The sequence below is a fragment of the Wasmannia auropunctata genome, unplaced genomic scaffold, assembly GCF_000956235.1.
Source record: "Wasmannia auropunctata unplaced genomic scaffold, wasmannia.A_1.0 LD336026.1, whole genome shotgun sequence".
NCBI lineage: Eukaryota > Metazoa > Arthropoda > Insecta > Hymenoptera > Formicidae > Wasmannia > Wasmannia auropunctata.
In genome coordinates, this window is record NW_012026864.1 from 1,186,824 (window position 1) to 1,201,113 (window position 14,290).

Sequence of the window (14,290 nt, forward strand, 5' to 3'; positions counted from 1 at the left end):
ATTTATTTCTATGTATTAACTTGCGATTTAAGATACACAAATTCAGTTGAAAACTTTATTTGCATTTACAGCAAATTAATATAGTGAACATAACTTACCCATTGCATAGAATGCTTTTTTTTATATAAATTAATTTTATTAAATTAGTTTATTTTTATTTTCTATATTTTTTTATTTTTAGTTTGTTTCGCGTGTAATATATTTTTTATTTTAAATTAAAATGTATTATTAAATTATTAATAAAGTTATAATTTATGAAATTTTAAAAATGTGGATTAATAAAATTTTGTAATGATTATATGATTAATTTAGCATCATAAATTATTTAAGTATTTATGAAGAAAAAAACCGCGAGTTAAATTTTTGAATCTCAATTAAAATTTTTTAAATATTCTATGTATGGGTATAGATACAGTCACTGATGTGTTAAGATGCATTAGCAAATGTGAAATATTTAAAACAGATCAAAATTGCAATATATAGAGATTAAAGACGTAAAAAGATTATAAAAATATTTAAATTATTGTAATAGAAATTATTATCAACTTTGTATGTAACACTTTACATGTGTTAATACATCTTAACAATATATATAAATCTCAATATTGCTTCCAAGAGATAGATGCTTTATATAAAAAAGATGCAATTATAATATATATTAAGTTAAAATATATTATATATATATATATATAATGTTTGTTAATTTAAAGTATAGTAGGAAGTACAAAACGGTGATATATGGTATCTCAGTTTTCATTAGCAGCGATTGGCGAATCTCTATATTAATTTGATTATTTATAGTCCAAGCTTTGTAGCTTTAAAAAAAGAATATATCGATCTTTCTTTGCGATGATATTAGAACGTCGTTGAAATGAAATGGATATTTAAATGCGGCGATTATATACTCTTTCTAAAATTTGCTTATCGATAATATGGAACGATGATTGTGTTAGTAGTCAATACGAGATAAATGAGGTTGACTTAGATTAGCGAGCTAGAAATTAGTAATTAGTATTATATATGCCAGAGGACTTATTAAAATTATTAAGATGGTGCAGGAAAGAGAGAGAGAGGTTTATTTATCATATTTGATAAATAAACTCGAAAATGAAATTGCATAATCTCGAAGCTATTTCTATTAAATAAAGCAATTGCCAATCGATTCTAACGCATTGTTTTCCATTTAGGGAAAACATTTTTTTAAGTATCTTTTTGAAGAGAATTTAAATCAATATCTATTTATCTCTCTATTTAAAGAATCAGAATTTAATATAAAAAATGACGAAGCTTTTGCACCAGCCTAATAATTGATTTATTCAGATGAATTTATTCGAAATATTTCACAGTTGAATAGCTGAGACAAAGAGAAGGTACAATATTTCCGGAGGAAATATTTCTATATTTAATAATAATTACTTATACATATAAAGAGAATATATTCGATTTCGAATACGTGTAGCTGGGTACACCTTGGATCGTAAATTGGCATAATACCCTTAAATATACGGCCTATATATACCTTTAACAACCTTTACAAGTAGTGCAGTAGAAAATAGTTTTCTCATTTTGTATCGTGTAACGCAGCAGTGCAATTTTCACGTTTTTCCTAAGAACAGAGTAAATATATATACAATGTGGATATCACAATGCAAAATGACGATAAACATAAAAGAGGTAATCGATATACTTGTACCATAAGAGAATATAAGCGCGCGCGCGTCAAAATACAGGCGTTAATTGTTATATTTTATAATAACTTTTAAAAGTTTTATCGTAATCTAATAATACCCGGTAGGAATATCCGTAGATCAATGTCTTATGCGCATATTACACGCGCACCTAATACTTAAGAGGAAATCTTACTTACGCTATGCAAACGTAATCTCTAAGTCGTGCGTACGCGAATCAACCTCGTGCTCACGGAAAAAAAAAGACGCATTTACAATACTCGATGCATTTAATGCCAGGCATTTAAACGTTCTTCCTGCATAAGAGGAAGAAGAGATACTCCAACGTAGGAACAAATAATGCTGATTAATTGTAATCTCTTATACTTACCATCGCGCTAATCTTTATGGCTTTTACGCGTTCGTGGTTGGAAGGCAGGATATATCGTATATATATATATAAGCAAACGTTCATACAATACTTAAAAAAAAAAAAGAGTTTTATTGACTCTCATGTAATTGCACGCAAATTCGACTCGCATTTTATTCCGTGCTTTAAGCGGAGCTAAATACTTTCTGAACCAAGAGAGCGACGTGTATCGTGAAGTTAGATGATGCGTATGTCACTCAAATCTGATACCTCGAGATTTAAAAGAAAAAAAAAAAGAGATAAAAACGTTATCGCAAACGTCTTAAGCAAATGATGGATTGCCGGCTTATGTACTTAGCGCCAGGTGAAAGTCTCGATTTATATGTTAATTCTTTTTGTGGTAGTAGTAGTAGTAGTAGTAACGAAAGAGATAATCATAACGAGCGACAGCACGTGCTCGTATTCATGTGTGAACGCGTTTCTCTTCATAATCGAGCGTTAGATCGAGCGGAGAAGGCGATGCGGCTTTTCAGTGCCACGTTTGTGCGTTTTTGATATTAAATTGATTTGTATGATAACGCTCTAAGCCTTCTATCTGAAAAAAAAAAATGGTACCAATAAACTCGGAATTTGCCTTATCTCATCCAGAAAGCGATATGCTCCTCATTTATTCCCCGTTATTTACTTCCCCGCGGTGAATGCCGTTCCTGGAATCTCTCTCTCAGAAAATCACCTTTCCATCAGTGTCGTCGAGAAGAGGATAAGTCTTGACAAATTGAATTGGCATCATGCGAGGATAGAGCTGATCGTAGAAGAGGAAGGGAAGCGTGAGGAAGCGGCGTTTTCTGTAACAACCGTTCCCTGCCCGCGCGCGAGCATCATCAGCCGTTTCGTTCTCTTTAATCCTAACAGAACATCGCTGCCGGAAATAATGATGTCCCCTCGCGCGTGTCCCCATGCAGCATGTCCACACCCGGACGCCGGGCGACTGTTCAGTTTCCGAATTAGACAGATGACAGAGAAGACTCTGGAAGAAGTCCACGTGTTACTAGAGTATAGTGAAGACGCCGCTCGCGCCGAGAATGCGATGCGTTTCGCCCGCGAGATAGCACACGATAATAAATATAACAAATAACGTTGCGTCCAAATATGTTTGCGCGCGGCGCGTTTTGCGCTCTGTGGACCGTAACACTTCTCCTGAACGTTAGCGTGGCGGAATGGGTGGACATGCCGCAGTTCTCGGACGAGACCAAGATTTACAGGTGAGATTCTCTCATGCCACATCGCAGCCGTTTCGTTCTCCGAATCGTTTTTTCCTCTGGATTAATATCGTGTGTACTCTTTAAGGATACCTTCTGTACAGCACGATCAGTTCTACAAGTTCAGACGCGGTGACGCGGACAGCGGCATTAACTTTCCCGGTGGTCAGCGAAACGGTAGCGAAGCTTATCGTCGCCCGGACGCCACAGCCGCGCACGCGGTACACAACAGAAGGACGGAGCTCAAGAAGATGAATTCCGTCTCGGTGTCAACGACGCCGACGAATTTATTCCCCGATCAAATCGCCGACAGTTTCGCGGACGTCGGCGCGACGATTCGCCCTGCGACGACCACCGATGCCGCGACCGAGGTAAACGGAGGAAAGGCATTCGTCGGACAAGCAGCTGAAATGAATAAGAGATTAAAATTTGTACAAACAAAACAAGTTTATTTTCTTTTCCTCGATTAAACAGCGTAGACATTTTAAATGTTTCAGAATAAATTAAGTAACAAGAATGATGCGATCTCGCCAACGAAGGATACAACGGTTAATACACTCACGACACAACCACCACCGGATATCAAACAGCAAGAAACGTCGCGGGACAAATACGACAACGACACATCGAAGCGGGACGACGGCATACTCCAATACCTGCCCATAGACGTACTGAAAAGTGTTCACCGTACTTTGCGGTCGCAGCCGACGTCGGTCGAGGGGAAAATTTACTTTCTCAAAACGTTCGAGAAGACGCTGATGTCAGAGATAGGTAAGACTTTGCACACTCCTGGCGCGCTATCGAGACGCGAAAAGTTGTCATCTCGTATCATCGCATATTCCATTTATCGGCAGAATCTCGCCTTACCACTACTATGGCACCAAGTCGCAAAATAAGAGGTGTCGAGTATTACGGGCACGACGATCACGACGATCATTCGTTAGGATTCCCTTCGATCGAAGGCGCACTGATGGCCATATCGTTCCTCACGTTCGCAGTTTATCTCGTTCGATTAGTCATGGTAAGGAATATTCGAGACGCTGATCTCCCGGATCTAAACTAGGATCGAACACTAACTGTAAAATTGCACTTCGCTTTCTTCGATACGTATATATACTACTGAGGGGATAAAATTCGTTGCAGCTTCTCCTACGGAATATTAACATGCCCACGACCACTACGACCACCCCCACAGTGTTCCTCGGCAAAAGAAAACGATCCACCGATCTCGACGACGACACCGCTAGGATACTTAACAACATTAATAGTTTCGCTCCCGATCTTTAAATATGTAATATAAAATAGTGTATTATTGGTGGTGGGAAACAGCGCTGGAAAATGGACAATTCTATATGAAAAAAAAAAAAAAAAACACGTCGAAAATATATGATAACATTTTTTCATATCGTTGATCTTTTCGGAAACTTCCGAAAAAATCAACTTTGGTATTAAAAAACGAGTAAAAGATTTGAAAACTTTATATATGTATGTACATGTAGAAAAAGATTAAAAATTCTATAGCTTTAATAAGTCACGATTTTTCGATTTTCACAAAATCTGCTTCTATAAGATCAAAGTCTTGTATGAAAGATCATTCTCATTCGAATATTTTCTACGTCTCTTTTCACGTAAGATTACTCCTTTCCCGATTATGCCCACCAATAATGGCGTACTCTGTCTATAAGTCTACAGCTCGTGAAATTAAAGCGGAATGTACCAGCGACGTTATCAACATATATATATTATCAATACCGATATTATCAGTGTACCGAATTTCTCATTTTACGATAAACCGTTACAACTTAGCTTGTACGTCTATCAATGGCGTTGAAATAATCGAGGGAAACGCATTGACGTAGATTTCCGTGGGGTGTCGTAACGGTAATTCGCGCAACGCACCGATGAGATACGCCAGTTTTGCTCTATCCGTTCGATACGTATTGGAATGTTTCTGGTGTGCGACAACATCCTGCGATAACAAGCTAGACCACGTCGTGCTATACAGATCGAGTGACAGACAGTAGGGATGCTGGCATCGGTCCTTAGTCTCGAACATTAATCTTTCCACCTCTTTCTGCGTCTCGACGAGTATCGTCCGATCCGTGAGCTCGACCGACGTTCTTTCAGTCCACTAAAAAGGACAGAAAAGTAATGTTTAATGCAGTAGGCTCATTAAAAATTTAAGAGTCTCTTTTTAAAAATTTAAATTTCTCACCTCGGATAACAAGATACATATCACATATATAACATCTATAAAAGGTAGTACGACGTTATGCAAGATGGAAAACAGTTTGGTGTTATTTCCTATAAAAATTGAATCATTCGCTGTGTACAAGCAGTTCTGTGATAGCAATACGTTCAACGACTTTTCCCATTCCGTCCTGATTAAGGCTTCGTCTTCGATCGGACGCATCACGAATTCTGTGCTGAGCAATCTTCTCAACAGTGCATATCGTTCCAAAGCTGCTTCTGCAAATTAAATAAAATACGAGTTGTATTTGCATGGAAAAAAAATAGTAATTACTCTTTTGTATTTTATTATTATATCAATCGCTTAAAGTCGTTTAGTAGTGTTTACCAATTTGCGTGCCACTCTCTGCTATCGTTGCAGTTATGAAAGCCGTTTGCGCCAAAAAAATCAGGGTCGGATTGATATAAATCGCAATATTAATGGCAGGTACCGCTACTTGCAGAGTCCGTTCGGACAAGGGATGACCTTTGATATTTGAATAATTAATTTGTTTAACTCCTTTATGCCTTTGTTTGATTTTTAACGTGTTCGAGGAATCGACTACTATTAACTCATCGTGCGGTTTTAAGGATTCCAATATTTCCTGTTTGACCGTATCGTTCGCGGTGCTGCAACAAACAAATTGCATAATAATATATTCAACAATTACAACTCAACATAATAATGTATTCCAAAGAAGATTAAAAGTCGTTTAAATGTATCTATAGCTAAGACAGTTAATTAACGAGATGGAATGATTAATGTTATGCATGAATATTTACTGTTGCAATTCCGAGCTACGCAAATTCCAAGTTGCACTAAATTTAATACTTACATTTCGGTTTCGTGCATGAAGGCTTTCAACGACTTGGTAACGAAGCTCTTGAACCATCGATAGTCCTGGGCCAGCGAATCGAGCGTGTACGGCTCCTTCGGGTTCGTTTGAATTCGTTCATTGACGAGCAAAGCGATGATGTTGATCGGGATGAGCACGGTATTCCTCTTGTGCGCTTCTATTATAAGATAAGCAATATTCTCCACAACTGACGACGGGATTTTGTAGGAGGGCTGCAGAATTTTCCTCTGGCGATACGACCTGTCCACGAATCGGCTGGTGGATATCGGTTCCCCGATGTTAAAGAAAATGCGTCCGTGCGAGAAGGGCTTCTGCAGAATGGAGAGCGACCGGAAAAGTCCGGTCGTACTCTCCTTCGGTTTCGGGACGCCCAGCATCTCGTAAACGAATAACAACTCCTCCGGCGGGCGTTCGTAATTAATACTCATGGGTACAAAATGTATGTCCGGCACGTCGCCTTGAAGCAAACTCTCTACAATGATTGACAGAAGACCTGCGAAAAGAAACGACACCGAGATTTTTAATATCCGTTCGGCCTCGCGATGCGAGATTACTCAAAAATTCTTTCCCTTGCCCTACCGTATTTCGGCATCGTCGTCTTCTGGCTGCGGCTCCGCGTGCCCTCGATAAAAAATTCTATCGCCCTGTCGCTGTGACTGACGATAGTGCTGATGTACGATCGGAAAATCTGCTTGTACAGTACGTCATTCGAGAAACTGCGTCGTATGTAAAAGGCTCCAGTTTTTCGCAACAGTTCTCCCACTATTTTCATATTGTAAAAATCCATACCGGCCGCGATGTTGGGCAGTGCCATGTCGTAGGAAAAGAGAATATATGACAGTAGAACAAAATCCAAGTAACTCCTGTGCGATGGCACGTAGATATACTGTACTTGCGATATTCGTGTCTCCCTCTTCAAGTTGGAAAGCATGGTTTCATTTATATAAATCTTCGAGAACATCCTCTTCATAGCTTTCGTAATAAAAATACCTGAAATTTTCAAACGCAAGTATGAGACCGTTCGGTCAGCGAATGGATCTGCTTGATCGTTATTAGTGCAATTTTATTTTATCTTGCCGAGACAACAAGAGTCATTATTTGACAACAAATACAAGTCATTATTTGACAGAAAATTATAGTCTGCCTTAGCTATTGCTAAATTAATTATTGAAAAATATTAGAAGGTAAAATAATGAATATGTATAATGCATGGAATTAAAGGATAATACAATGTTCATCAAAAATATATACCTAGCCAGCGAACCGTCGCCAGATCCGCTTTGCTGGCCATCTCGTTTATCATGGCACGGGCACTGCCCTCGACATCTTTAACACTGGCGCCCGTCGTCCTCGCCACGGTGTCGATGGCAGCTTTGACCTGCTTGTCGTGCAGGACAGCCTGCATGACCCTCTCCCTGTCGTAGACCGACTCCGGCGGCAACATGTGCGGCAACGACGGATCCATGGGTCGTGTCGCCCACAAAAAGTCACAATCCCGCCGTCTGTTCTCGAGCAGGTCGACAAACCCGGGGTTATGCTCCATCCTCGACTCGAGTGAGCGACAAGACACCTCGCAACACCAGCTTGTTATTCACTGCACTTCCAATATTTGCCGAGACCGAGATTTGCAAGTCAATTAGCTCGACCCTGGCACTTTTTTATGAGTACGTCGATTTAAATGCGTCGGATATGTTTGACAGCCAGATATGTTTCAAATCATCACGTAACGAGACTTGTATTTTAGTTCGCTCACATAATGGGAAGGGTTTCTCGAAAGTGTTTCTCGCACTTGTATGTCTGGTAAAAAAAAAAAAAAAATTATATAAATTTACAATTTTAAACAGCCACGTACGTAAACGAGATGGTTTCTAAAAAAAGTCACATTTGCAAGTTGATTACGAGCTGAAGCTGAGAGAAGTCTTACTATTTTTTTCCTTCTATTCCCCACAGCGGTTACACCTGTTTCACCTGTTCCACCCGTCCCGCTGATACGACGTTATGCCTCATTAATGTTGTGATTAATTATCTTGTCATTAAGCTGTGATTAGCTGGCCGTCGCCATCATGGAATTCCTGAATGCACCGCAGTTATGTTTTTGTAGGCTTGCAATTTCTGCACTTGGAACGAGACAGATAACGGGATTGGACACAGGTGAGAAAAGGAGGAAGAGCGAAGGGTTAACTTACGAGAGGAACGAGGGCCCTATACGTGCTCTTTCTAGCTGCACCGCGGCTGTACCGGAACCGGCGAAAGACCACAGAAAGCATCGTGAGAGCGTGAGATAAGTCGTCTGAAAAAAAATCGCGATACGGCGCAGCGGTACGGTAAACAATTCAATCTTCTTCTTTTCTTTATGACATCTGCTATCAGTTTTAAAGCGAGTGTCAAGATCCTGTGTGCGTTAGACAGCGTGTAAGATGAAACCGAAAGGGCTGTTGTTCAGTGAAATATTAATGCGAAAATTCAGGAACACTAAATGCCCTCGCGGGGGTGAACAATTCAACAAACAATCCGGAATCCCTGGAACTTGTGTATCTTTGACGTCGCGCAGCACCCCGGCGTGTTTATTAGTTAGATACGTAAAGTCAAGCGCACTGTTAGACACGCGCGATGTTAGACGCGACTGGGCGCAACAGAGACGCCCGCGTGACTCGCGAGGTCCAGGGGCGCAATAGGACGCGCGCGAAATTAGGTGCAACAGGGACGGGCGCGTTCCTTTTCCGCCCCCTCCCCCGCGTTTTCTGCATATGCTTATGTAATCCTTTTCCGCTGAACTTCTTGCACGGTTCATCTTTTCCCCTTTTTCTCTTCTCCGTGCCAGACGTTCAGGTAAGAAGAAACAGTAGGCCTCACACAAAACGGGATAAAAATAAAGCGTAAGATTTAAGCGCGAAAGGGGCAAGTAACTAAAACCTAGCGGTGCAGATCTCTAATTATTGGCGACACTGCAGAATCTTCGAATTATCTCAAGCGCACGTTCGCTCCTCTCCACAGTCCATCCGTTCACTCCGGTTCGGATATAAGGTAAACGATTAGGTAAGCGATTATTTTTAAACGACAAAAGAATCATGCACTCGCGAAAAAGAGCAAGATGCGAAACGACAAGGCACGTCGGAAGGAAAACATATATATTTTATATTCAAACATTCGTTTCTTCGCCAGCTCAGCTCAGAGTGATTTCGGCCAAACCCCCGTTATTAACCGACAATTATAATTTATAGCAAAATATTATTTTGTTGGTAACATGGATAGAATAATCAATTTTTTGTAATTTAATGTAGAAAAAATATTAAGTTATGAACGACGAATTATATGTGGTATAGTTAAAAAAAGCAATTCTGTTGGAGCTGTAATATATTGTATATTATAATCACTGATTAAATTAATCGGAATTTCGAGTCGCGTCACTCGCGTCCTTAAACTTTTAAGAAAAAATATGCTATAAACAACGCGGAACATATGTATATATGTAACGAATGTAGCATCACAGAATACAGATTCAATGTACTATGTATCAATTCCATCTCGTATTACAGGTATAAAATCTGTGAGTATCGCAAAAGGACGATGCTAAGCCTCTATGATCGAATTTTTGTCTCTACTCAAATTAACGATTAATGAATAAATCTGACGAACTCGGAGAGAGTAATGGAGATACACTGGCTAGAATAAAGTTTTTTTATTACACTGTAACAGCATACACGATTTCTCCTGAGTCGCAGGTAATTTTTTCCCTCCCTTTTATTACTTCGACAATATATCAAAGGCGTTCCGATGGAATCGTTTATACGATTGTGATATCGAAGCTAATTTACCAGTTACTTTAGAAAATTCATACTGCCGTTTTACAGAAAGGTGTATAACGCATTGCCAGTTCAATTTCTCCCCGCAATTACGTTCCAGTGACTGTTTGAGAAAACATATATCTTGCATGGATCAAAGATGTAAAAGTTAAGCCTCTTATCTCCTCTGATAAAGGACATCTTACGATTGATAAAAGTTCCCAGATGGAACTGTTTTTGAGATACGTTAATAACATTCACTATTTTTGTTAAATTTCACAAACCATTTTAACTATATATGATAAAAATAATAAGAGCATAAATAATAAGAGTAATAATTTTCCCTTCACGAAGGAACGTATTTTAAAATTTTTTAAAAACGTATGATAATACAATTATTTAATAATTTTCCCAAACAGTCCCCGGTTTCAGAGATAATCGCATGGATATATTAAAATGTAGCACTCCATATTTATTTACGTATAGTCCTCCAGTTCTTCTTCAACATGCACCTGTTTCCTATGCGACAAACTGTTCACACGTGTCTATTTATGGCCTCCGAGTATTAATTATCGATAGAGATTTCATAAAAAAGTACTTAGGGCAATAAAATCGTCGCTCGTTTTGATTTTTTTATATCTGTTCCGTTAGATTGCTCTTAGTTGGTGTTTCACGTGACTGTTAGAAAAAAAAAAAAAAAAGAGTACAAAAACAACATATAATCCGTTAATAAAGAAATTCGAATAAAGAGACTAATACGTTATAAAAGCGTCATTAATCGTTGTCGATGATCCAATATACATATATATATGTATACCTTATCGTAAAGTAGATATGCGCATAGGTAACGTATGCAAAGTGTGGCGCGAAATATAAAATATGTTATAATATGCAGGCTTATATAGAAGCAACCAGTTTGTCTTTTGTTCTCTTTGTACTTTCAACAGCAGCAGATACGTCGATTTTGCTCCGCATGTCTCTTTTAGTACTTATGTAATTGTGCTGAGACTTAATTGAGGCGAAACGGCTCCGAGTTACGTGATTGAGAAAAGAAAAGGTGAGCATTAAACGAAAACCCTCTCTGACGTCGCAAAAGTATTTGATTAACGCATGCGATGGGGGATACATTTTTTTTTAGAATGAAAACGTACCTTATAGTAATTAAGATATCGCCAGGAATATCGATTAGTTAGAATATCGACAGTTAGCGCAATGTGATCAAAGAGCGCATCGTTTCGTCATGTCGATCATATGAAAATAACAGTTCAGCGTTTTTCTTAGCATTTTTCTTTCGGATTATCTTCTACATATGCGTTATCGCACGCGCGGTAACATGGAAATATTTCACGGACATAAGTATATAAAATATTTAGAATGCACGTGAATTTGCATTATTTTTTTCCTTCTCACAACTACGTCTCGCGATTGCGCTTCATCATTGCGAATTTATAATTTTAAGATCGGACACAGATAGGATCTGATCTCAGTTGCCGAGTATTACCGTGTATCGTTTACAATTGTACAAAACTGTACCTCGTGTTATATCTATAGTTATCGTTCAACGCACGTTTAATTCACTTTTCATTCTTATTAGTTACGAGAGAGCCATGCTTAAGCGAGAAACAAAATTTTTATCTCTCATATAGAATTCCTCACAAGTGGCAAAATATGAACAAAATTAAAACGTACATTCTTGCTCGTTGTATTTTCAAACGTTGAGATCTGTGTTAGATCTGAATTGTTCCTCAATATTGTCACAGTCGGACAAGCAGGCAAAATCGTTTTTTAGAAATTTATAGCCGTAGTTTCGCCATTATTTCAAATTCAACAGGCAATTGTACATGTCGGTTATTTACAGCAATGTTACTATAATAATTAATTAAACAATTGATTTTTCGGACGCACTTCTCCAAATCGTTTTCTGGAATGTAAATGTGCTGGTCATTGCGTGTCGATAGATTCTTATCAAATTTTCTGTTATCGTTTCGTTTAAATAGTTTTACATTTCTTACTTGTGTTAGACACTTCTAACATTTGATTAGCAGCATTCTGTATGGCCTAATAAACGTTTTCGTTCGCGTTTACCTAATGGAATTTACTTTTTTTGTTTTCATTATCTGCTATGTAAAGCATCTGCATTCATCTCCATTGAAATTAAAATTTAACTTGAACATTCACGACTTCGAAGATATTCATGAAATTATTCTAGAATAAACAACTCTCATTATTGTGAAAACGTTGCGTGTGAAAGGATTCAAGGAGGAAACAAAAAAAATCTGCGTTACAACTCGTACTTGTAATTCATATGTAAATAAATAAATAAATAAATGTATCTATTTGGATCTAGCGTTTCACAGCAAGGACAAAAATAATTCACGGCGATGATTGAATAATAATCACGCATCGTGAAATGAGAATGAAGGTGATTTTTAGACCTGTCTGAGGTGGCTTCTTACCTGATAAAGTTTTCGTTTTAAACTTTACACTCTGTCTCTTATAACAATAACAACAACAATAACAATGAGTACAATAATTACAGTAACTGCGATTTCTTATAAATATTATTTCGTTTTAAAGGACATTATTACTGATTTGCGTGTGTGAGGAACATAGATTACGGTGATGTTGTACATAAAAAATACGTTCGAAACGTGTTCGCGGCGATGCAGTCTGAATTCTTCGGTGTCGAACGAAGAAGCGTTTGCAGACAAGCGAGTACATTGTTAAACGTATTTGGACATCGTATGTACAAATAACTGCATCGGTTGTACTTCGCTTAAAATTAGATCGAAGCGTTATCAGAAGTTCGTTAGAAGATAGAGCGATAAGTCTTGTCTTTGGTCCCTGAACCTACGACTCTTGTATGACTTACTGCTTAGCACCTTGAGATTTTGTCCTCTGATTACATACTGCGAGCTAAGAAGTGTAGCCAGCGTGCGAAGGAACATGCGCGCGTGTAATGAAATCTTAATAGCGCATATACTTATTTAAAAATATTCATTTCTCAATTCATACGCATTCTCGTTATATTCCTGCTTCTGCGTTTCAGTCGTTTATGAGCGGTAGTTGTACTATTTTTAAATTTTATTACTCTATAAAAAAGAATTTTATTTCGTATTAAATTTGATTTCTCTAAATAAAAGAGAATTTGTTTACTGATTCTTATTCTCGTAATGAATGCTATGTTTTGTGTTCAACATACGTTCCTCTAAGAACACACAGGCAGGCAGATATCTAACGTAGCATCACATACAATTCTTAGCTCCGAGTTTCAATAATAAAATCAAATATCCTTATAAAAATGCGAGATCGAAAACCAGATTGCCAATTTTACAGGAATTAATGAATACGTGAAGGAAATTTCAAATTATTAAAACTAAAGCGAGGTGAAGTGATAGAATATTTTTTTACTCCGACGAAATTATCCTTTTGAATATTTTTTTACTTCGACGAAATTATCCTTTTAACATATTTATGACATACCTTAAAACATACTTATTCCAATAGAAAATATATACAAATAAACTTATCCTAATTAAAAAATTATATTATCGAATATCCATTGTGAAAACTTGAAATTGGCAATTTGGCTAGTTTCAATCAATGTATCTATATATGCAAACACACTTTGATTAATCTCACATAAATGTTTTAGGAGGTTCAGGGAGTTCAGTTTTAAGTTCAGTTTAAGAGATGATATTGGAGCGCTTATTGATAAACGTTGCGTTCTAATAATTTAAAAAAATTAATAAATTTGACAGTATTTTTCGTAGACTGTAAATGCAAATGATTTTGCAAATAAATCGATAATTTCCAAAAATATTTATATAACTAATAATCGGGTTATATATGTATTGTATGTACATATACGTATATGTGTATATGTATGTGTATGCATGTATATATATATACATACATACACACAAATATATACGCATATCTATTATGTGTTAATATATATAATATTTTTCAATGTTCTTTTTTATTCGTTTAACGACACATTAGAAAAATGCAATCGTGTTTTTAAAAAAATATGAGGTATATTTTAGCTTATTATTACGCCTCGTATATATATATATGGCCTTTTAATATCACGGTTGCTCTTCTCGAATTGCTCTCTTGTACA

The 14,290-nt window shown here is 37.3% G+C and overlaps 1 protein-coding gene, 1 long non-coding RNA gene and 1 pseudogene across 7 annotated transcripts; 2 read left to right on the top strand and 1 right to left on the bottom strand.

Annotated features, from left to right (window-relative positions):
- The first annotated feature begins 320 nt into the window (after positions 1-320).
- Positions 321-4,686, top strand: LOC105452702 (annotated as a pseudogene).
- LOC105452701 (dihydroxyacetone phosphate acyltransferase) lies at positions 4,679-9,040 on the bottom strand. 6 transcript variants are annotated; one of them, XM_011694056.1, is made up of 7 exons: positions 8,569-9,040; positions 7,634-8,454; positions 6,962-7,372; positions 6,362-6,875; positions 5,875-6,155; positions 5,512-5,765; positions 4,679-5,427 (listed from the first exon to the last, which is right to left on the bottom strand). In XM_011694056.1, exons 2-7 carry the CDS (start codon positions 7,923-7,925, stop codon positions 5,092-5,094), a joined length of 2,088 nt encoding a protein of 695 aa, XP_011692358.1. In that variant the 5' UTR covers positions 7,926-8,454; positions 8,569-9,040; the 3' UTR covers positions 4,679-5,091. The 6 variants fall into 6 exon arrangements, with proteins under 6 accessions (XP_011692358.1, XP_011692356.1, XP_011692357.1 ...); XM_011694054.1 differs by having other exon boundaries at positions 7,634-8,494; XM_011694055.1 differs by having other exon boundaries at positions 7,634-8,499.
- Positions 9,041-9,304: 264 nt separating this feature from the next.
- LOC105452703 lies at positions 9,305-13,223 on the top strand. Its single transcript, XR_974768.1, has 2 exons — positions 9,305-9,418; positions 9,919-13,223. It is a non-coding gene; the product is annotated as an uncharacterized LOC105452703 (long non-coding RNA).
- Positions 13,224-14,290: the final 1,067 nt, after the last annotated feature.